The sequence below is a fragment of the Lutjanus erythropterus genome, chromosome 10, assembly GCF_056507025.1.
Source record: "Lutjanus erythropterus isolate fLutEry1 chromosome 10, fLutEry1.hap2, whole genome shotgun sequence".
Lineage (NCBI taxonomy): Eukaryota > Metazoa > Chordata > Actinopteri > Lutjaniformes > Lutjanidae > Lutjanus > Lutjanus erythropterus.
Window position 1 is genome coordinate 2,364,181 of NC_139326.1, and position 24,980 is coordinate 2,389,160.

The following is a 24,980-nucleotide window of genomic DNA, read 5'->3' on the forward strand; positions in this document are numbered from 1 at the left end:
GAATCTGAAAAACCTTTGAATAACCGGGACAAAACCTACAAGAACATTTTTTCCCCAGCAGCAAAACTGCAATGATCCAGATTAAAAGGTTCTGGAATAATGGCCCCTGGAGGTTGTCAACATGTCAGCCGCTCACCGTCCTCTGAAGAGAATACAGCCTGCCAACACCAGAGGGCAGCGCTGACACGCCTGCAGAATGAGGGCAGCTTTGAGAAGCAGAAGTGGGTCAACCTGAAGATAAGAAGAATTACAGCTGTTACACACACACACACATAAACTGAGTGGTGATAAATGTACAGTTTATAAGATCATATCTTTATCCGTTCAAATGTTACATAAAGACACTTGTGTTCATGTTTGAATTTCATGTTTTTAGCATGTTATATATTGTGTCATGTGACCGAGCTGGCAGCTCCCAGTATGAGGACAGAATCATCCAGGTTTTACTGCTGTTTGGTTGGCAGCTTGTGCACAGCTACAATAAATGTGCAGAAACTTCCCTGTTGAGTGTTTGTAAGGAGTCTTACACAACACCATAGGACATTGTGACACACTCACATCCTGTCTGCCTGTGCAGCAGCGTCAGAGAAGCTGCTCCAGGTGAACAGATGAACTCTTCACGGCATGTTGTACGTACGTTAGTGGAGTCGATGGTTTTCAGGCAGCTGAAGATGTGATGAAGCTCAGAGGATCCTGACTGCAGGTGTGAGAGGTACTGAGCCCAGCGAGCTGCCAACATTTCCTGAGTGTTCAGCTACAAAAACAGACCAGAAACGAAGCTCAAATGACAGGATGCAACTAAAATTTAGAATCAATTCCCCTTAAAATGACAAAAACTGAACCGAATCCCCTTCTGGTTTGATAGAGGGTTCCTCCACCTTGTTTCAATGTTGAATTCAAGCACAGTTTTTCCAGCACCTTCACAGCTGTGGTAAATTACATTTTTACATACATACTGTATATGCACTCATTCCCTTTTTCCTCACATTAAGTCAGGGGTTATCGTGACATATTATGATTGATGAAAGAATTCTACAGAAGGGTGACTCTGTGCTGCTTTGAATTTATCATATTTTAACAAAAATTATCGCACACACAGAAACAACCTGGGAAGGGGTCAGGATGCTCCACCGAATGGCAAAACTATCCCATGTGCCCCGTATTACAGGGAGGCTCCGTCACCTGAACAAGTCAGCAACAAGTTTACCACTTCACAAAGAATCGACCGCAGCTCATCACACAATCACTCTGCTCTTACCCGTCAAAATAAAAGCCCCAGACTGTGTCACTGCTCTACCAGCTGCTTGATCAGTGCAGCGCTGATGTGATTGGTTGCACGGTCTTGTTGCAGTTTTATAAAAATGTCAAGATTATTGTACAACTGACCTTTTTTGGGATTACTGATCGTATATCATACAGTTATCGTACATCTGGTAACACTGATGCTGAGTAACCTGACTAACTCAAGACTTTTTTTGCAGCCTAAAATGCCTGACTTCATGTTTGTCCAAAAAATGGTGATGCATGTTGTGATGCTTTTAAGCGAATGAAAACTGCAAAGGAAAATTGCAATTTTCTTGGTATAACTCATTACATATTGAAGACAACTTGTTCCATGGACAACAAAACTGCACTCTGCTCTGAGTGTTCTAACTAGCCTTATATCAAAAAGGCTCAGAATAACAAAAAAATATAAAAATTCGCTTTATTTGTAAATGAAGAAGTGCACCAGCGGAGCATTCCACAAAGAAGCAGAACTTTTCTGGAGCTCAAACTTAATTAAATAATTAATTAATTGATGTCAATAACAATGACAAATATGTTCAAAATCTATGGGCAAGAGAAGAGAGAACTCCTGCACACTTTTAATAAAGCTTATAGCAAGTAAAGATACACAATGTTTTGGCCCTCAGACCTTCATCAGGTGATGAAAATATCGTGTACTGCAGCTTGGCCAGATGTGCCAAATCATGTCTTGAGTTTTTCAAATGCATTTTTGACTTTGGGGTGAACTGTCCATCAAAGACACAACAGTACAACAATGTAAGACTACTGGACAGCTGCAGACTCACCTGGTAGCTCTGTCTGACGGAGCCGTTGTAGAAACAGAAGAGGTTAATCAGCTGATCGAGGAGCTCACAGACGCTGACGGTGGGGACGTCCACTGAGCAACCCAGGGCCTGAGAGACAAAACAAACATATATATTCATATATTAAACAAAAAGAACTGCCAGGAAAAAAACGAAGTCAGAAACATGTTGACCAGCTGTGCTCTGACTCACCCAGAAGAAGTCGTCTTTCATGTGGATGGCGAACTTGTTGCGTCTCAGCCTCAGTATACGAACGGGAGAGAAGGACAGTTCAGAGACGCAGCGACCAACTCCGGCCAGCTGACCACAGATCAGCTCCTGTCTGTCTAAAGGGGTCTGACACAAACACACACAAATAAAACCAAACTCAAAGTCAATTCTGTCACATGTACAGGACACATACAGCACAGGTTCAAGTTCTACTAACTGAGCTACACGTCCACAGGTTCGCTTGTGTACGTCCCTGCAGAGAGAGCCAGCTCCAACCAAAAAAAAAATCATTTAAATCAATAAATCTGAAAGCAGATTCAGCAGAGTGCCAAGGACCTCTGGGTTTTTTCCTGCAAACCACAGAGGAATGAGATGCTGTTTCTCTCAGACTCTGGTGTTGGTGTACATACAAGTACTAAAACTACAAAGTAAATACTAAATACTACAGAAGCACTGAGAAAAATACATTTAAATATTTACTGAGTGACTTTTTGGAGGACAAGGGGAGAGAGTTCAGCACCCTGACAACCCGATGCATCAGTTTAATATAATATAACCAAACTTGTAACATGCTGCAGTTTGTGAGAGTCAGACCTCTTCAGGGTAGAAGTAGCAGATCCCCTCTCTTGTCGGGTCGCCCTCTCCTTTGACCTTTGACCCATCGTACAGGAAGAAATAAGTGCACCTGCGACATAAACACACACAGAGACATGTCTAAATGTGTGTATTTCAGCTGCTGTTGTGATGCTGCAGCTGCACAGATGATGCTCCAGCTGTAACAGAAACATCTGAACATGTGACTGGCAGCCTGTTTACTGTAATGTGCATGATGTCAGGTTTCATGCAAAAATAAATACATGTTTGGTTTATGAAACACATTGCATTAATGCACATCTTTGACTCTATTTTGCACATTAACACTGTAAACTTTGCACAATCTCTGGACAATATTTTCCACATTCCTGCTTTAAAGTGTGCAGCTCCTTCATTTAAATAACCATCATACTGCACTATGGCTGCAACTAATGATTATTTTCATTGTTGATAAATCTGTGTTGTTTGGTCTTTAAAATGTCAGAAAATATTGATCAGTGTTTCCCAAAGTTCAAGATAACGTCCTCAAACGTCTTGTTTGGTTTTGTCGCGTTAAGAATTTGATCGATCGTGTCAAATTTAATCAATTTGTCATCAAATAAACATCTGAAAAACATTGGAGATTATTTTTATGGCTGCACTCTGCATGTTACCTGATATGTGTTTAATATGTAGAACCTTTATATGTTTCATAGGCTACACTTTTAGAAATAAGGGTTCCAAAGGGGTTCCAGAACAATCTGCTACTGAGGAACCCTTTTTGGAAGAGAGGGTTTGTCAAGGGTTCTTTCTAGGTATAAGGTTTCTGTTAAGAACTCTTTTTATCCAAAGAACTTTTTTCAAAAGGAATAGTTCCTCCAACAAGGGTTCTTTGTATCATAATATAAAAGAGTTCTGTGGTTCTAGATAAAACCTATGAATTTTAAAAAGGCTCTCAGTAGAACCCCCTGAGCGAGAACCTTTTTATACTCCAAGGGTTTTAGCTAGAACCCAGCGCAAACCCTTTTAATATAAAAAGGCTCTTGGTAATGCAGCTGTTGCCCTGAGGCAACAACGTGCCATCATGGAAAGTTGCAATGTTGCCTGCAGCAGTGAACCATTATGGAATCACTATAGCAAACACAACACTGACCACTGGCCTATTTGGGTGGGAAAAAGGGCAGATGCAGATACCCTGGATGTAAGGGTATAGTGAAATCACAGTGCACAAAATGTGTCACCTGCCTGTGCTTCACTCCTGAAAAAAACTGCTTCATGGAGTTCCATAAGCACTGAGCAGCAACACCACAAGTGATGGCAACACATGTCAGGAAAGACACAGGGGACTGACACAAAACATGCACTGAAATGAAGCAGTGATGATCAAACACTGGAATTTGTTGTTTTTGTTTTTCAAATGGTTATGGTAATGGTTATCTTTGTTGATTTAAGTAGTTTAAAGTTTTATACTTTACACATTTATTTCAATGGGTTGTTCCTAAATAGTACAATGTTGCCTACAGGCAACATTTAGCCAAGAAACTTTTTAAATTCTTTTTAAAATTCTTTTTAATTTAAAATTTAAAATGAATTGTGACTTCTTGATGTTATTGAATATTTTTGCATATGTTTATGAAAAAAACAATGTTCAAATTGGAAAAGGAACATTCTTTTTCACTTATGCACCATTATGGTACATACATACATATGAGCATACATACATACATACATACATATGAGCATAAATACATACATACATACATATGAGCATACATACATACATACATATGAGCATACATACATACATACGTACATACATACATATGAGCATACATACATATGAGCATACATTCATACATATGGCCAAACATATGACCATGCATACATACATACATACATATGACCATACATACATACATACATACATACATATGACCATACATACATATGACCATGCATACATACATACATACATACATATGACCATACATACATACATACATACTTATGACCATACATGCATACATATGACCATACATACATACATACATACATACATACATACATACATATGACCATACATACATATGACCATGCATACATTCATATGACCATACATACATACACACATACATACATACATATGGTCATACATATGACCATGCATACATACATACATACATACATACATACATACATACATACATATGAGCATACATGCATACATACATACATACATATGAGCATACATGCATACATACATACATACATATGACCATGCATGCATACATACATGTGACCATACATACATACATACATACATACATACATACATATGAGCATACATACATATGAGCATATATACATACATACATACATACATACATATGACCATACATACATACATACATACATACATACATATGAGAATACATACATACATATGACCATGCATACATACATATGACCATACATACATACATATGACTATGCATACATACATATGAGCATACATACATACATATGACCATACATGCATACATACATACATATGACCATACATACATACATACATACATACATACAAACATATGACCATACATACATACATACATACATATATATATAAATTATTTTTATAATTCTTTTTAATTTAAAATTTAAAATGAATTGTGACTTCTTGATGTTACTGAATATTTTTGCATATGTTTATGAAATAAACAATGTTCAAATTGGAAAAGGAACGTTCTTTTTCACTTACGCACCATTATGGTACAATGTTGCCTACAGGCAACAAACCCCAAAAACTTCCAAAAATAAAAATAAAAATAAAAATAAAATTTCTTCAGATTATGTTTATTTAGTCTATTTTGAGACATAAAAACACATTTCCCTCACGGGCATCATAATGTGTACCATAGAGGGATATGACCATACATACATACATACATACATACATACATACATACATATGACCGTACATACATACATACACATACATACATATGAGCATACATACATACATACATATGACCATACATGCATACATACATATGAGCATAAATACATACATACATACATATGAGCATAAATACATACATACATATGAGCATACATACATACATACATACATACATATGAGCATACATACATACATACGTACATACATATGAGCGTACATACATATGAGCATACATTCATACATATGGCCAAACATATGACCATGCATACAAACATACATACATATGACCATTCATACATACATACATACATACATACATACATACATACATATGAGAATACATACATACATATGACCATGCATACATACATATGACCATACATACATACATATGACTATGCATACATACATATGAGCATACATACATACATACGTACATACATATGAGCATACATACATATGAGCATACATTCATACATATGGCCAAACATATGACCATGCATACAAACATACATACATATGACCATGCATACAAACATACATACATATGACCATGCATACATACATACATAATACATACTTATGACCATACATGCATACATATAACCATACATACATACATATGACCATACATACATACATACATATGACCATACATACATATGACCATGCATACATTCATATGACCATACATACATACACACATACATACATACATATGGTCATACATATGACCATGCATACATACATACATACATACATACATATGAGCATACATGCATACATACATACATACATATGACCATGCATACATACATACATACATATGAGCATACATACATATGAGCATATATACATACATACATATGACCATACATACATACATACATACATATGAGAATACATACATACATATGACCATGCATACATACATATGACCATACATACATACATATGACTATGCATACATACATATGACCATACATACATACATATGACGATACATACATACATACATACATACATACAAACATATGACCATACATACATACATACATACATACATATATATATAAATTATTTTTATAATTCTTTTTAATTTAAAATTTAAAATGAATTGTGACTTCTTGATGTTATTGAATATTTTTGCATATGTTTATGAAATAAACAATGTTCAAATTGGAAAAGGAACGTTCTTTTTCACTTATGCACCATTATGGTACAATGTTGCCTACAGGCAACAAACCCCAAAAACTTCCAAAAATAAAAATAAAAATGAAAATAAAATTTCTTCAGATTATGACTATTTAGTCTATTTTGAGACATAAAAACACATTTCCCTCACTGGCATCATAATGTGTACCATAGAGGGATATGACCATACATACATACATACATACATACATACATACATACATACATACATATGACCGTACATACATACATACACATACATACATATGAGCATACATACATATGACCATACATGCATACATACATACATATATACATATGAGCATACATACATACATACATATGAGCATAAATACATACATACATATGAGCATAAATACATACATACATACATATGAGCATACATACATACATACATATGAGCATACATACATACATACGTACATACATATAAGCATACATACATATGAGCATACATTCATACATATGGCCAAACATATGACCATGCATACAAACATACATACATATGACCATACATACATACATAAATACATACATACATACATACATATGAGCATACATACATACATACGTACATACATACATACATACATACTTATGACCATACATGCATACATATGACCATACATACATACGACCATACATACATACATACATACATACATACATACATACATATGACCATACATACATATGACCATGCATACATTCAAATTACCATACATACATACACACATACATACATACATACAAATGGTCATACATATGACCATGCATACATACATATGAGCATACATACATACATATGACTATGCATACATACATATGAGCATACATACATACATACATACATATGACCATACATACATACATACATACATACATACATACATACATACATACATACATACATATGACCATACATACATACATACATACATACATATATATAAATTCTTTTTATAATTCTTTTTAATTTAAAATTTAAAATGAATTGTGACTTCTTGATGTTATTAAATATTTTTGCATATGCATATGAGTATACATACATACATACATATGAGCATACATACATATGAGCATACATACATATGAGCATACAAACATACATACGTACATACATATGAGCATACATACATATGACCATACATTCATACATATGGCCAAACATATGACCATGCATACATACATACATACATATGACCATGCACACATACATATGACCATACATACATATGACCATGCATACAAACATACATACATATGACCATACATACATACATACATACATACATACATATGACCATACATACATACATACATATATATGACCATACATACATACATAGATATATACATATATATATATAAATTATTTTTATAATTCTTTTTAATTGAAAATTTAAAATGAATTGTGACTTCTTGATGTTATTGAATATTTTTGCATATGTTTATGAAATAAACAATGTTCAAATTGGAAAAGGAACATTCTTTTTCACTTATGCACCATTATGGTACAATGTTGCCTACAGGCAACGAACCCCAAAACTTCCAAAAATAAAAATAAAAATAAAATTTCTTCAGATTATGTTTATTTAGTCTATTTTGAGACATAAAAACACATTTCCCCCACTGGCATCATAATGTGTACCATAGAGGGATATGACCATATATACATACATACATACATACATACATATGACCATACATGCATACATACATACATACATGTGACCATACATACATACATATGAGCATACATACATACATACATACATACATACATACATACATATGACCATACATACATACATACATATGACCATACATACATATGACCATGCATACATACATACATACATACATACATACATACATAAGACCATACATACATATGACCATGCATACATACATACGACCATACATACATACATACATACATACATACATACATACATACATACATATTACATACATCAAGAAGTCACAATTCATTTTAAATTTTAAATTAAAAAGAATTATAAAAAGAATTTATATATATATATGTATGTATGTAAGTATGGTCATATATATGTATGTATGTATACTCATATGTATGTATGCATGGTCATATGTATGTATGTATGCTCATATGTATGTATGCATGATCATATGTATGGTCATATGTATGTATGTATTCTCATATGTATGTATGTATGTATGTGTGTATGTATGTATGTATGGTCATATGTATGTATGTATGTATGTATGTATGTATGGTCACATGTATCTATGTATGCATGGTCATATTATGTATGTATGCATGTATGCTCATATGTATGTATGTATGTATGTATGTATGCATGGTCACATGTAGGACCATATGTATGTATGTATGTATGTGTGTATGTATGTATGGTCATATGAATGTATGCATGGTCATATGTATGTATGGTCATATGTATGTATGTATGTATGTATGTATGTATGTATGTATGGTCATATCCCTCTATGGTACACATTATGATGCCAGTGAGGGAAATGTGTTTTTATGTCTCATAATAGACTAAATAAACAGTCATATGGATGTATACATATGTATGTATACATCCATATGACCATACATACATACATACATACATATGAGAATACATACATACATATGACCATGCATACATACATATGAGCATACATACATACATATGACCATGCATACATACATATGAGCATACATACATACATATGAGCATACATACATACATATGACCATACATACATACATACATACATACATACATATATATGACCATACATACATACATACATACATACATACAGATATATATATGAATTCTTTTTATAATTATTTTTAAGTTAACATTTAAAATGAATTGTGACTTCTTGATGTTATTGAATATTTTTGCATATGTTTCTGAAATAAACAATGTTCAAATTGGAAAAGGAACATTCTTTTTCACTTATGCACCATTATGGTACAATGTTGCCTACAGGCAATGAACCCCAAAAACTTCAAAAAATAAAAATAAAAATAAATAAAATTTCTTCAGATTATGTTTATTTAGTCTATTTTGAGACATAAAAACACATTTCGCTCACTGGCATCATAATGTGTACCATAGAGGGATATGACCATATATACATACATACATACATACATATGACCATACACACATACATACATACATATGACCATACATACATATGACCATGCATACATTCATATGACCATACATACATACACACATACATACATACATATGGTCATACATATGACCATGCATACATACATACATACATACATACATATGACCATACATGCATACATACATACATATGACCATGCATACATAGATACATGTGACCATACATACATACATACATACATACATACATACACACATACATACATACATATGAGAATACATACATACATATGACCATGCACACATACATATGAGCATACATACATATATATCACCATGCATACATACATATGAGCATACATACATACATATGACTATACATACATACATACATACATATGACCATACATACATACATATATATGACCATACATACATACATACATATATATATAAATTCTTTTTTATAATTCTTTTTAATTTAAAATTTAAAATGAATTGTGACTTCTTGATGTTATTGAATATTTTTGCATATGTTTATGAAATAAACAATGTTCAAATTGGAAAAGGAACGTTCTTTTTCACTTACGCACCATTATGGTACAATGTTGCCTACAGGCAACGAACCCCAAAAACTTCCAAAAATAAAAATAAAAATAAAATTTCTTCAGATTATGTTTATTTAGTCTATTTTGAGACATAAAAACACATTTCCCTCACTGGCATCATAATGTGTACCATAGAGGGATATGACCATACATGCATACATACATACATATGACCATACATACATACATACATACATACATACTTATGACCATACACGCATACATACGACCATACATATATACATACATATATACATATGACCATACATACATATGACCATGCATACATTCATATGACCATACATACATACACACATACATACATACATACATATGGTCATACATATGACCATGCATATATACATACATACATACATATGAGCATACATACATACATACATATGACCATACATGCATGTATGCATACATACATACATACATACATACATACATACATAGGACCATACATACATACATACATACATACATACTTATGACCAAACATGCATACATACGACCATACATATATACATACATATATACATATGACCATACATACATATGACCATGCATACATTCATATGACCATACATACATACACACATACATACATACATACATACATATGACCATACATACATACACATACATACATACATACATACATATGAGCATACATACATACATACATATGACCATACATGCATGCATGCATACATACATACATACATACATACATACATACATACATATGAGCATACATACATACATACATACATACATACATACATATGAGCATACATACATACATACGTACATACATATGAGCATATATATATATGAGCATACATTCATACATATGGCCAAACATATGACCATGCATACAAACATACATACATATGACCATACATACATACATACATACATACATACATACATACATACATATGACCATACATACATATGACCATGCATACATACATACATATGACCATACATATATACATACATACATACATACATACATACATATGACCATACATACATATGACCATGCATACATTCATATAACCATACATACATATGGTCATACATATGACCATGCATACATACATATGAGCATACATGCATACATACATACATACATACATATGAGCATACATACATATGAGCATATATACATACATACATACATATGACCATACATACATACATACATATGAGAATACATACATACATATGACCATGCATACATACATATGAGCATACATACATACATATGAGCATACATATATACATACATACATACATACATACATACATACATATGAGCATACATACATACATATGAGCATACATACATACATACGTACATACATATGAGCATATATATATATGAGCATACATTCATACATATGGCCAAACATATGACCATGCATACAAACATACATACATATGACCATACATACATACATACATACATACATACATACATACATACATACATATGACCATACATACATATGACCATACATATATACATACATACATACATACATACATACATATGACCATACATACATATGACCATGCATACATTCATATAACCATACATACATACATACATATGACCATACATACATATGAGCATACATGCATACATACATACATACATATGACCATGCATACATACATACATGTGACCATACATACATACATACATACATACACATGAGAATACATACATACATATGACCATGCATACATACATATGAGCATACATACATACATATGAGAATACATACATACATATGACCATGCATACATACATATGAGCATACATACATACATATGAGCATACATACATACATATGACCATACATACATACATACATACATACATACATATTACCATACATACATACATACATATATATTTAAATTCTTTTCATAATTCTTTTTAATTTAAAATTTAAAATGAATTGTGACTTCTTGATGTTATTGAATATTTTTGCATATGTTTATGAAATAAACAATGTTCAAATTGGAAAAGGAACATTCTTTTTCACTTATGCACCATTATGGTACAATGTTGCCTACAGGCAACGAACCCCAAAAACTTCCAAAAATAAAAATAAAAATAAAATTTCTTCAGATTATGTTTATTTAGTCTATTTTGAGACATAAAAACACATTTCCCTCACTGGCATCATAATGTGTACCATAGAGGGATATGACCATACATGCATATATACATACATATGACCATACATACATACATACATACATACATACTTATGACCATACACGCATACATACGACCATACATATATACATACATATATACATATGACCATACATACATATGACCATGCATACATTCATATGACCATACATACATACACACATACATACATACATACATATGGTCATACATATGACCATGCATACATACATACATACATACATATGAGCATACATACATACATACATATATACATATGACCATGCATACATACATACATACATACATACATACATACATGAGAATACATACATACATCTGACCATGCATACATACATATGAGCATACATACATACATATGACCATGCATACATACATATGAGCATACATACACACATATGAGCATACATACATACATACATACATACATACATACATATATATGACCATACATACATACATATATACATACATACATATATATATAAATTCTTTTAATAATTCTTTTTAATTTAACATTTAAAATGAATTGTGACTTCTTGATGTTATTGAATATTTTTGCATATGTTTATGAAATAAACAATGTTCAAATTGGAAAAGGAACGTTCTTTTTCACTTATGCACCATTATGGTACAATGTTGCCTACAGGTAATGAACCCCAAAAACTTCCAAAAACTTCCAAAAATAAAAATAAAATTTCTTCAGATTATGTTTATTTAGTCTATTTTGAGACATAAAAACACATTTCCCTCACTGGCATCATAATGTGTACCATAGAGGGATATGACCATACATACATACATACATACATATGACCATACATACATACACATACATACATACATACATACATACACATGAGCACACATACATACATACATATGAGCATACATACATACATACGTACATACATATGAGCATATATATATATGAGCATACATTCATACATATGGCCAAACATATGACCATGCATACAAACATACATACATATGACCATACATACATACATACATACATACATACATACATACATATGACCATGCATACATACATACATACATATGACCATACATATATACATACATACATACATACATACATACATACATATGACCATACATACATATGACCATGCATACATTCATATAACCATACATACATACACACATACATACATACATATTGTCATACATATGACCATGCATACATACATATGAGCATACATGCATACATACATACATACATATGACCATGCATACATACATACATGTGACCATACATACATACATACATACATATGAGAATACATACATATGAGCATATATACATACATACATACATATGACCATACATACATACATACATATGAGAATACATACATACATATGACCATGCATACATACATATGAGCATACATACATACATATGACCATACATACATACATATGACCATACATACATACATACATATATATTTAAATTCTTTTCATAATTCTTTTTAATTTAAAATTTAAAATGAATTGTGACTTCTTGATGTTATTGAATATTTTTGCATATGTTTATGAAATAAACAATGTTCAAATTGGAAAAGGAACATTCTTTTTCACTTATGCACCATTATGGTACAATGTTGCCTACAGGCAACGAACCCCAAAAACTTCCAAAAATAAAAATAAAAATAAAATTTCTTCAGATTATGTTTATTTAGTCTATTTTGAGACATAAAAACACTCCAAACATTTTTTCCCTCACTGGCATCATAATGTGTACCATAGAGGGTCAAAATGATTCTCAGTAGAACCTCCTGGTTGGGTGCTTGTTAGCACCCTTAGAGAGGTAGAAAGTTTCTGGATAGAACCCCTAGAGAGGGTTCTAAGTGGAGCCGCTGCACCATAAAAGTGTTCCCTGTAGAACCTCTCACAGGGGGTTCTAGGTGAAACCTTTCACAGATGGTTCTGGGTATGACCCTCTCTGTTGTGTTCTAGGCAGAACTCTATGAAAGGGTTCCAAAAGCTTTTAACAAGAACCGAGAAGGGTTCTCCTACAATGCCGTCAGAGAACGTGCAACACGCTGCAGCTTTTAGTATTGTTTGGTAAATGCATTTTTTAAAGATTTTGTAAGCATGATTAATCGATTCATTGATAATTGGTTTTTACTCATGATTGATTAAGGAAACATCTTATCCTTTGCAGCTCTGGGTCTTACCTCCTGGAGTCTGGCGGCAGAAGTTCAGCCATCACCGACACGAAGCCCACAGACAGCAGAGTGTCCGTCAGTCATCAGCTGTCTTCTGTCTGTCCGCGGATTAATTCAAGCAGGCAGACTGAGGACAGAAAGAAGAACTGAAGAGTTCAGTTTAGACTCGGAGACAGATGTGTCAAAAATCATCCAGGACACCGCAGCAGCACACGGAAGGACACATCATAAAAACACGGAGTCTGTTTTATACATGATAAATATCACAGCACGAAGTTTAAGTCTCTGTTTGTTTCCTCCAGTCTGACAGGCTGCAGACTCACTGGAGGAATGCGGATCAGTCACACGCAGCAAAAGTCATGTGAAAGTACGGCAAGTTCACAGGGACAAACTAGTGCTGATCATTTTTAATCCACGCGCATACCGTTTGAGACTGCCCAGTAATTCAACGGTTTTGGGGAAATGTTAAAAAAAAATAAATTTAAAAAATGATGTCATTGTATGTCCCCACGGACCGACTGATATTTCAGTTAGGATTTGTACCTAAAGAGAAATAAAGGACGAATTATAAAAATATTCAAAGTGCAACAAAAACAACAACATTTAGTAAAAAGCAAAATGTTTTTGAAATGAAGTGGAGTAGAAGTGCAAGTTTTTGATAGTTTTTCCTTTTTCAGCCTTAAATCTACATTTTCTACTTTTATTTTACTTTTACTTATTTGTATGGCCCACATATTTATTTATGTATGTATTTCTTCTATTCATCTACTTTTTGTTGTTGTTTTATTTTATACTTGCTTTGGCAATGTATGTATGTGAACTGTAATAATAATAATAATAATAATAATAATAATAATAATAATAATAATGAGGAGAAGAAGAAGAAGAAGAAGAAGAAGAAGAAGAAGAAGAAGAATATAGCAAAAACACAACATTGTAGCAAATAAAAACAAAGCAACAAAATAAAAATGTAACCATATAAAAACAAATGGGAATAAAGGCAAAAAACCCTGAACAGAAAAAAAAAAAACTAGAATAATCTAGATTGTTAAATTCTGTTTTTAGATATTATTTTTGCTTCAAATAGAGATTAAATGAGATTAATTTAAACTATTCCAACAGAAAAGGACGCACAGGCAACCATGTCACGTTCAGTGAATGTGTCATGTGCTTAATTACCTACATATGTCACCATTAATGAGCATTGGGCTGCGTTAATAATTCATCTTTACCGTAACTGTTCAGTCCCTTTGAAGCGGCGATGAATCCTGTTTTCTTCGCTCGACTGAGGCTGTCTGGAGAAGAGGACCGTGAGCGCGCGCGGCTCTGTCAACCAACGGTGGGATTAAAACTCGATGATCGGAGATGAATGAACCCTCCGACAGGAGCAGACATGAGGACATGTCTCACCTGTTATCAAGTCGGGATTAAAGTTAATTCTGTCCCAGGTCGAGTGTGAACCGGCGGAGGAGGACTGTTCCCGATGAGACCCTGACAGATCCGCCATCTTGATTTTGTCCGAAGCTCCGTTCATGAGCCGAGCAGCAGCTGTGAACACTGACGGATTAAACCCGTGTTTGTCTGTTTACAACAACACAGGCGACTTTTTCTAATAGTCTGACCAGAAAGAACAGTTTAATACCCTGAATATTTGGATAAAAAGTCAACAATTCTTAAAATGTTCTTAAAATCAACCAGTGGCAGAGGAATTACTGAAATGACTTAATAAATACTTACTGAAAATATATATATATATATATATTTTTTTTTTTTTAAAGCGGAAATAGACCTGCTATTCTCTAAAACAAAAATCCTGAATTTAAAATGTTACAGTGGTATTATTAGCAAAGTGTAGGGGAGACTGGGGACAGTTGTAACACAGTCAGTTCTTTCGAATCAGAAACAAGGTAGAGTGATGACCCAGTCTGCACATGCTCAGTAGGACTCTCTCTGTGGAACAGGATTGGATCATTTCACTTTGATTGTTTCAATAAAAATATGATTTTCAGGTATGAAAGTTACTTTTTGGATGTTCAGTGTGTTTCTTCTGTTGTTTCAAGGTTAAATGGCTGTGAGTTTAAACTTTTATTTTGAGGTTATTGGTTAAAAATTAACATTATTAACAATAAACTATGCTAATGTTGCCAGCTAGCATACAAGAATTTATCATGGCTGCAAGATCAGGAGTTTTTAGTTTTTATAAACTATAAAACTATTAGCAAAATGTACTTAAACTATGAACAATGAAAAATGGCACCTTTAGAAGTGTGGTGTTATTATAGAATATTCTGTTATCCTATTATTACTATTATGTAACTTTAGATAATTTTGTATACCATTGGATAGATTACAGTACTGTGTCATCATATAAGCATATCCTTTTTTATTGTTGAGAAAAGTAGCAATAAATGTCAAATAAATGTAACAGAGTAGAGTGAAATGTAGTGGAGAAGAAGTAAAAAGTAGAAATACTCAAGTACAAGAATAATTAGTAATATATATTTTTTTATTATTATTATTATCATCGTAGTGTTCTGGAAGTTTGAGAACTTTGAGATATTATCTTGTTTTACATCCCACAAATGATCATGTAGCCTGCTGGATCTGGATACATACAAAAATAAATAAAATATAAGAATGAAACAAACAAACAAACAAACAAAAAACAATTTAACAAACATGACAAAAGGCTGTTTTTGGACGATACATTTAAACTAAAATAAAACTATGACACAGTTGAAAACATTTAGAAAAAAGAGATAATTAAAATGAATACATTTAAAAATAAATATGACATGGAGAGACGTAATTATAGGAAGACCTTCCACAGTGTAAATGTAGTAAATGTGCAGGTAGTCTGGTGTCAGAACTCAGAGCAATAATTACATTTCTAATACAGAGAATAAAGTCGCCTCTGCTGCTGCTGCTGGTGGCAGAATTCAGTTTAAACTGTGACTCCACAGTGTGTCCGAATCTCACACACAAGGAAACCAAAAAGTGCTGCTGACAAGCCAACCTGAATGTTTCAACTCCACGAAAAAGCATCCAACATAAGCAGGAAGTGAAGATGGCAGCAGCATGGACAGGGACAATATTAAAAGGAAAATTCTGCACTTTTTCATGTGAATGTCCAGTCAGTGTTGATGCTAAATGCAGTCAGTTTCAGTGACAGTTCATGGAGTCGTGACAGCAGAACCTAGATCAGGGATCTGCAACCTGTATGATCAAAAGAAACATTTTTAGCCAAACATTTTTTTTATTTGGCATCCATAGAAAGTCAAGAAAACCAGGCACCGAGCCATCGAAATAAGCTATGACACATTTTAGTTGACAAAATATTAAAACTTTTCTAAACATTTGGCGTATAAGATACGTATGTTTACAGTTGGAGAAAGTAAGAATCACTTTACACTGCAAGAAAAAAAAGTTGAGACAACTCAAAATTTTAAGGCCACATACTGCAAAAAGTTTCAATCATAACTCAAACTTTTTGACTTTTGAAATAAACTTCAAAAAGTTTAACCAACCTTTGATCTTTAGTTTGATGATTTACTTTTCTTCTTTAGATAAACTTGAATTTTTAAACATTATCCACTTACACTTCAATGCATTTACTCAGTATTTTTTTAAATACAATTTTTGGGGTTTCTAAAACTCGAAGATTCAAGTTTACCTAAAGAAGAAAAGTAAATGATCTCAACAAAAGATCAATAGTTGGTAAAACTTTTTCATTTCAAGTTGGGCTCAAAACTCAAAAACCTGTTTTAAGTTTTTTCAACTTTTTTGACAAATGAAAATTAAAATGTAAAAAGAAACCATTCATTTCCTTTTTTTTTTTTTTTTGCCAAAGCCACCGTATGTGGCTCCAGAGCCGCAGGTTGCAGACCCCTGGCCTAGATGTACCAGGATGCATTGTGGGTAAGCCTCAGCTGTCACTTTGTTGGCTGAATCACAGCATTAGGTGATAAAGAGCCTCCTAGTTACCCAGAGGAGGAGACTAGAAATCCAAACTGAAACAGTCTGTAGTTCTTCCTGAACACCAGTGACATCACTGTGACATCACTGGATGCAGGAAGAACAACAGATTTTGCAGCAGAAGAACTCAGCTTCCTCGGTCCATATTAGGGCTGCAACTAATGAGTATTTTCTCAATTAATCAATGAACAGTTGTTTGATTTAAAATATCAGAAAATGGTGAAAAATGTCGATCAGTGTTTCCCAAAACCTCAGATGACGTCCTTAAATGTTGCGTTTTACTCACAACCCAAAGATATTCACTTCATACAAGTGCAGAAGTATAAAAGAGCTTCAATCTTTTACAACTCATCTGATGTGGATTTAAGTGCCTTCAGACTAAAACATACATCAACTGTTTCATTCATTGATTCCAGTGTTCAAGTGTGACTCTGCACTGTAACTCATGTGATAATGGAATCCACCTGAGGCAACGGGGTTACGCAGCAGCTCCGCAGGGGCTCCGTCTTCATCACCATCCTACTCTGAACCCTCGAGCTCCGTTTGGAGCGTCTCTTCCAGATACAATGAAATGACTGAAATGACCTTTGGGGCAACTGAAGACAAGTCTGAGGACTGCAGTAAATGATGCAAGTGCAGAGTTGCGTTGTGCAACACTGCAACAATAAGAAAGGGTCCGACACGTACCGGAGCAAACGTGACCAACCTCAGAACTGACCCTTTTCTAATCCCAACCTCTGAACAGTACCTGTCCAATAACAGAACAGCAACCGTAACAAGGCCTGTCAAGCTTTTCTCTGGGGTTTGAGGAGGAGGATGTGGGCTGATGAAGAATCAGTGTGGATCGATGACAGTGCGTCTCGTTCTGGCTCGCTATTTCACCATCGACCAGTGTTTGCTGAGGTGTAAGCTAGCTTTAGCCTCAGTCTTATAGCATTAATGTTACATCATGTGTGCAGCTGTTAGCTAACTTTACAAAAACACTTTCACAGGATCCTCGTTTTAAAATGTGTCAGATGGAAACATTAAAACGTCAGCTGCAGACTTCTCAGCTGACTCAAGTCGAGTTAGCTTACATCACCCAGCTACACTTATAAAATCTGCCTGGGAGTCATTACTGGTTTGGCAGGCGTAGGAGGGCGGGGCTTAGTGGAGGGTCAATCGCTGCCCAGCATTGCAGTTAACTTTCCGACACACGCGCATCTCTCCATGTGTGCTGCAGTAAAGGCAACATGAGTTTATCTGACTGAATTATGTGACCTTAAATAAATCAAATATTGTCTGAACCTATTATAATAAAAACGTTTTCTTTTCACAGTCACATCAGCTGTTTATCAAGTAATAAGATTTCTTTCTCCAGCTTCTTCATCTTCAGAGCTCTGAAGGCCATCTGCTGCTCACGGTTCTCGATCTCCTTTCTGAGGTAGCTGCAGTAAAGAGCTCTGATGTCGTCCGTCTGCCTCTGGGGAACAAATCCAACAACACGTCACACGTTCACATCGTTCTTATTCTGTGTCATCAACATGCAGCTCGCTGCCGACACATGAAGCTCACCTCTGCACTTCTGATGCCAGACGGAGCACAAGCTGAGTTGGTCCTGTCCTGGAAGCTGCTGCTGTGCACGTCCTGCAATAAAAATCCACATGTTTAGTATTTAGAGACAAATTCCTCAAAGATTAGAGGTGGGACGAGTCATTGTTTTACTAGACTTTGCACTTAGTCCCAAGTCATAATGTCTCTTCACCTAATGCTATTTTAACAACACAGCCTCAACTTACTGTTCTTTGTGCAACTTCAAATACTGAATGAAGTTAATATGTAAATTTGGACCTGCATGTTTTTCTTACTGCAATTTTTTTTTTTTTACCACCTCATAGTTTTTGTATGCAAATACCATGAAGAACTGATGTTGTGTTACATTTGCATACAAAAACTATGAGGTGGTAAAAAAAAAAAAAAAGAATTGCAGTATGAAGAACATGCAGGTCCAAAGCAACATCAGTTCTTCATGGTTCTCTCCTGCAACTTGATTGGATGCTGTCAGACAAGAAATACATTTAAAAATAAATACGAACTCCAATACAAAATCACACAATCAGAACCAAATCGAATTTTTTTGAAAAAGCAGAAATGTGAGAAAACAGCATTATAATAAGGTACTGATCTAAGAATCGTTCTCCAGATGAAAGAAAACATGTTTGTGCAAAAATGACCATTCCCACCAATTGTTTTGCATATCACAATCGCAATATCAGTCAAGAAATCACTTTTTTTTTTTTTTTTTTACGATATTGTGCAGCCTCACTTCTTTTCAACTTGCCTTGAGCTAACTCAAACATGAGCTGAAGCTGTTATATCACTTCTTTAAAAAACAAACAGTGATTTGAAGGGTACGCTAAATTCTGAACATTTTCTCCACTTTACTTATCTGTTAGGCAGCTTTTACTGACGGTGAACTGAAGCCGCCGTCTGTGCTCTCATCACAGCCACAAAACTCCATTTCATTTTCTCCTAATCCAGGTTTTCTAATAGTCATGAACATTTATTCTAATTCAAATATTTGCAGATGCTTAATGAGAAACTAAACTTGTATATAATATATGCATTTTAACTATTTCAAGCCGAGTTTGCAGAGGCTTTAATGTTAGTTTAGTTTTAGTTTTCGGACACACTTACCCCTTCAAACTGAGTGTCACTGACGTCCGTCTCATCACTGCTCAGACTCTCTGGTTCTGTCTTTGTTACTGGCAGCAGGAGGACAGGATGGCCTGACACTGGAGGGGGTGGGTGGGGTTCCAACATTAAATTAGATCATGTGAAGCTCCTGACCTGGTCTGGTCTGAGCCAGAGATTTAGACCACCTACCACTAATGAACGAGCTGTCCGGTCCGGTCAGGGGCTCGATACAGGCGCCTCCGGGGAGGACCTCCACCCTCAGCCGGGTGTCTTCCTCTGCAGAGGTCAGAGACGGAGTAGCTGACCCCCCCTCATTCCTCATCACCTCTGCTCTTCTTCTTTTAGCTGCAAGAGGATAAATCTGAGAGGTTAAACACTCAACTGGGCATTATGCAAGGTTTCTGCAGGTTTCAACGTGACTTTTTAAGACCATTATGAATGCAATTTAAGACCTGTTTCATGTCCACGCTGGCAAAAAAATGTATGAAGGATATGCATGAAAATCAGAGTCCCAGAACACTGTGAGTGCAGAGTGGATCACTGCGTGGTGGCTGCATACAGCTGATGTTTTTTCATCTGCTTTTTATCTTTCTTCTGACTTCTGATAAGACTCTAATGCATTAACACCAAAGTTCCTAATTTCCACTTCAACTTTGTCATTTTTCCTTGTCTTGATCTAAGCAAGAAATGTCCTGTTCTCAAGCCAGATCTCACTGAACGTGGACAATTTTACAACAACAACTTTCATTTATTACATCTCATCAGAAACCCTGATTATCTAATTGAGAATGTAGATTTACTATAATAAAATTACCTGTTTGCACAATGTTTTTATGTTTGACTTTCACCTGCTGCCACGTTCGTTTGTATCCGCTGTCCGACACCCTGACAAGACATGACAAATGTTAATACTTTTGTGGTGACATTATTGTAAAGTTCAAGTCCAAATACTGGGGTAACAATATTTTAAATGAAGATCATTGTGACTGAGTCGTCTACTTACGCGTTGATTTTATCAGCGATCCTCTGCCAGGCCTCCTCTCTGAGTTTTGAGGCGCTGGTCGTGTTGGATTTGGCCGTCAGGATCTCTCTCTCTTCTTCATACAGTTTCAAAATGAGCTCCTGCTCTTTAGAGCTAAAAAAATGAGCCCGCTCATTTTTTTTCATCATCTGGAAATCTAGAAAAACATAAAACAAAGGAGCTGTAAATGAATGAGTCAAAAGGAAAAAAAAAACATACAAGAAAATGTTTTCAGGATACAAACAACTTTTTAATAAAAGTTAAATTCAAGTCTTTGTCTCCCTTTAAGTCTTTCTAAATTGTTACTATAAATGTAGAGGTGGAGGAAGTATGGAGGTCCTTTACTTATGAAAGTACTAATACCACACTGTCAAAGTCAGTCCCTCCAGGAAGTTGTGATGACCGCAACAGTTGCACGCAAATTCAACCAATCCCAATGAATTCTGTGCAACCTTGCACTTCTGTCCAAACTCCACAACTTCTCCGCAACTTTGACCAATCATCATAGCTTCCTGCGAGTTCCACCGATCATAGCAGTCATCTGCGCAAACATCATACATGTACATCCCAGTGAACCCACTCGCACTTTTATATTTTATAATTTGCTTTCTTTGTGGAATATCTCCAGATGCACTTTTTTGTAATCCTGAACCTTTTTGGTGAGTTTACTTACACTCAGAGGAAAACCTGAAAACATTGCTTTTTTTTTTTTTTTTTTTTTTTTAGAAAAGCTACTGCAAGATCAGACATTTTGAGCCACAACAATCCCCAGAAGAGTCTGCAAAATCCTGGAGGGACTGACTTTTAAGTACTAATTGTATAAAATGTTGTACAGTAAAACTATGATGCAACATTCACAGGAAATCTGCTCAAATTAAATCCAAATCACTAGTTTGACACAAACTTCCTGCTGTTCACTCTGTCAATGTTAAAGGTCACAGGTTGTCACTTTACTCAATGATAGAAAAGGGCTCCTTAAATTAAACAGGTTGGGAAACACTGAATGAAACACCAGATTATGTTAAAAAATAAATCACTTTAAAAGATTTTATTCAAAATTAAACATAATTCTGACCTTGAGAGCATAACTGTTAAAATTAAACATTTTCCAAACTTAAAGACTTTGTACAAACCCTGTGTGTGGATCTTGAACATGGTCTCCTCACCTCTGTCGGGATTCATGGACTCTGATGACGATCCGGGTTTCGGAGTTCGATTACTTTCCCCTTTGTGTGGGAGCGGGAGCGCGCAGTTATCCGAGATGTTTCAATGCTAGATTTACTAATCAAATCGTAACATTCAGCCGCGAGACGGAACGAAGACGAGCGTTAATCGATCGGACCGGTAGTTACGGCACGTGTCAGGTGATCGATAACTGTGCGCGCGACGTGAACCGACTGAAGATATCCAGTGTTTTAACGCAGAATATCAGCAGCTTTGTTAACCCTGGATTTACTAATTCGGCTTAAGGCGCGTTCACGTGACAGAGGCGGAGTCTGGAACAAAGAGTCACGTGAACATGTAAGTTCTTTATAAGAAATAAGGGAGAGAAAAAAAATAAACAGTTAATGACACAACTACATATATAAAACCATTAATCGATTAATTGATTGTTATTATTCCCAATGATTGATTAAGTAAAGTCCAGATAATCTGCAAGAGAATCAAACTACTAAAATATTTTGATAATAGATTCATTGTTAAAGTAATTTTCATGCAAAATGGCAAAAAATGCTGTTTTCAGGCTCTCAGAAACTGAGATTTACTGCTTTTTTCCCCCCATTTATTACCAACATCAAACTAAATATCTTTGGATTTTGCACTGATGAAACGAGACATTTAAAGGCATCACCTTAGACTTAGACTTTTTTGTAATTTAACCAATAATGACACAACTCTGTTCAAGCTGAAAGCCAGAAGAGCAACAAAATACTTGATACATATCAACTAAAGTTATTCATTTATTTTATTTTGTACTGAATGTCAAGCTTCATACACCAAACATTTACTGAACCTAGACGGGATGGAGGACTGGAGAAATAGTCACTCCCATTAGAAGGAACA

The 24,980-nt window shown here is 34.5% G+C and overlaps 2 protein-coding genes across 4 annotated transcripts in view; both read right to left on the bottom strand.

The window, feature by feature from the left end:
• hps4 (HPS4 biogenesis of lysosomal organelles complex 3 subunit 2) overlaps positions 1-15,583 on the bottom strand; it is a 28,784-nt gene extending 13,201 nt beyond the window's left edge. Inside the window, exons 1-6 of one of the 2 annotated variants that reach the window (XM_084727846.1) lie at positions 15,254-15,583; positions 2,895-2,985; positions 2,283-2,426; positions 2,073-2,180; positions 638-754; positions 137-231 (exon numbers count right to left, since the gene is read on the bottom strand). In XM_084727846.1, the coding sequence (XP_084583972.1) occupies positions 137-231; positions 638-754; positions 2,073-2,180; positions 2,283-2,426; positions 2,895-2,985; positions 15,254-15,285 (587 nt within the window). In that variant the 5' untranslated portion in view covers positions 15,286-15,583. Of the gene's footprint in view, positions 1-136; positions 232-637; positions 755-2,072; positions 2,229-2,282; positions 2,427-2,894; positions 2,986-15,253 lie in introns of those variants that run through there. The other variant, XM_084727845.1, reaches the window with a different exon arrangement.
• A 4,911-nt stretch (positions 15,584-20,494) lies between these two features.
• Positions 20,495-24,507, bottom strand: LOC146319800 (uncharacterized). Of its 2 annotated transcripts, none has more exons than XM_084729422.1 (7): positions 24,083-24,507; positions 22,899-23,073; positions 22,710-22,780; positions 22,085-22,240; positions 21,896-21,993; positions 20,774-20,845; positions 20,495-20,681 (listed from the first exon to the last, which is right to left on the bottom strand). In XM_084729422.1, exons 1-7 carry the CDS (start codon positions 24,096-24,098, stop codon positions 20,538-20,540), a joined length of 732 nt encoding a protein of 243 aa, XP_084585548.1. In that variant the 5' UTR covers positions 24,099-24,507; the 3' UTR covers positions 20,495-20,537. The 2 variants fall into 2 exon arrangements, with proteins under 2 accessions (XP_084585548.1, XP_084585547.1); XM_084729421.1 differs by having other exon boundaries at positions 24,050-24,503.
• Between the last annotated feature and the right edge of the window lie 473 nt (positions 24,508-24,980).

Coding starts and splice junctions, on each gene's coding strand:
- LOC146319800 (XM_084729421.1), bottom strand. CDS start 24,098: ATGAATCCCGACAGAGGTGAGGAGACCATGTTCAAGATCCACACACAG. Junction 22,241..22,709: donor TAAAAACATTGTGCAAACAG/GTAATTTTATTA, acceptor ATCCTCTTGCAG/CTAAAAGAAGAAGAGCAGAG. Junction 20,846..21,895: donor GTGACACTCAGTTTGAAGGG/GTAAGTGTGTCC, acceptor TTTTTATTGCAG/GACGTGCACAGCAGCAGCTT.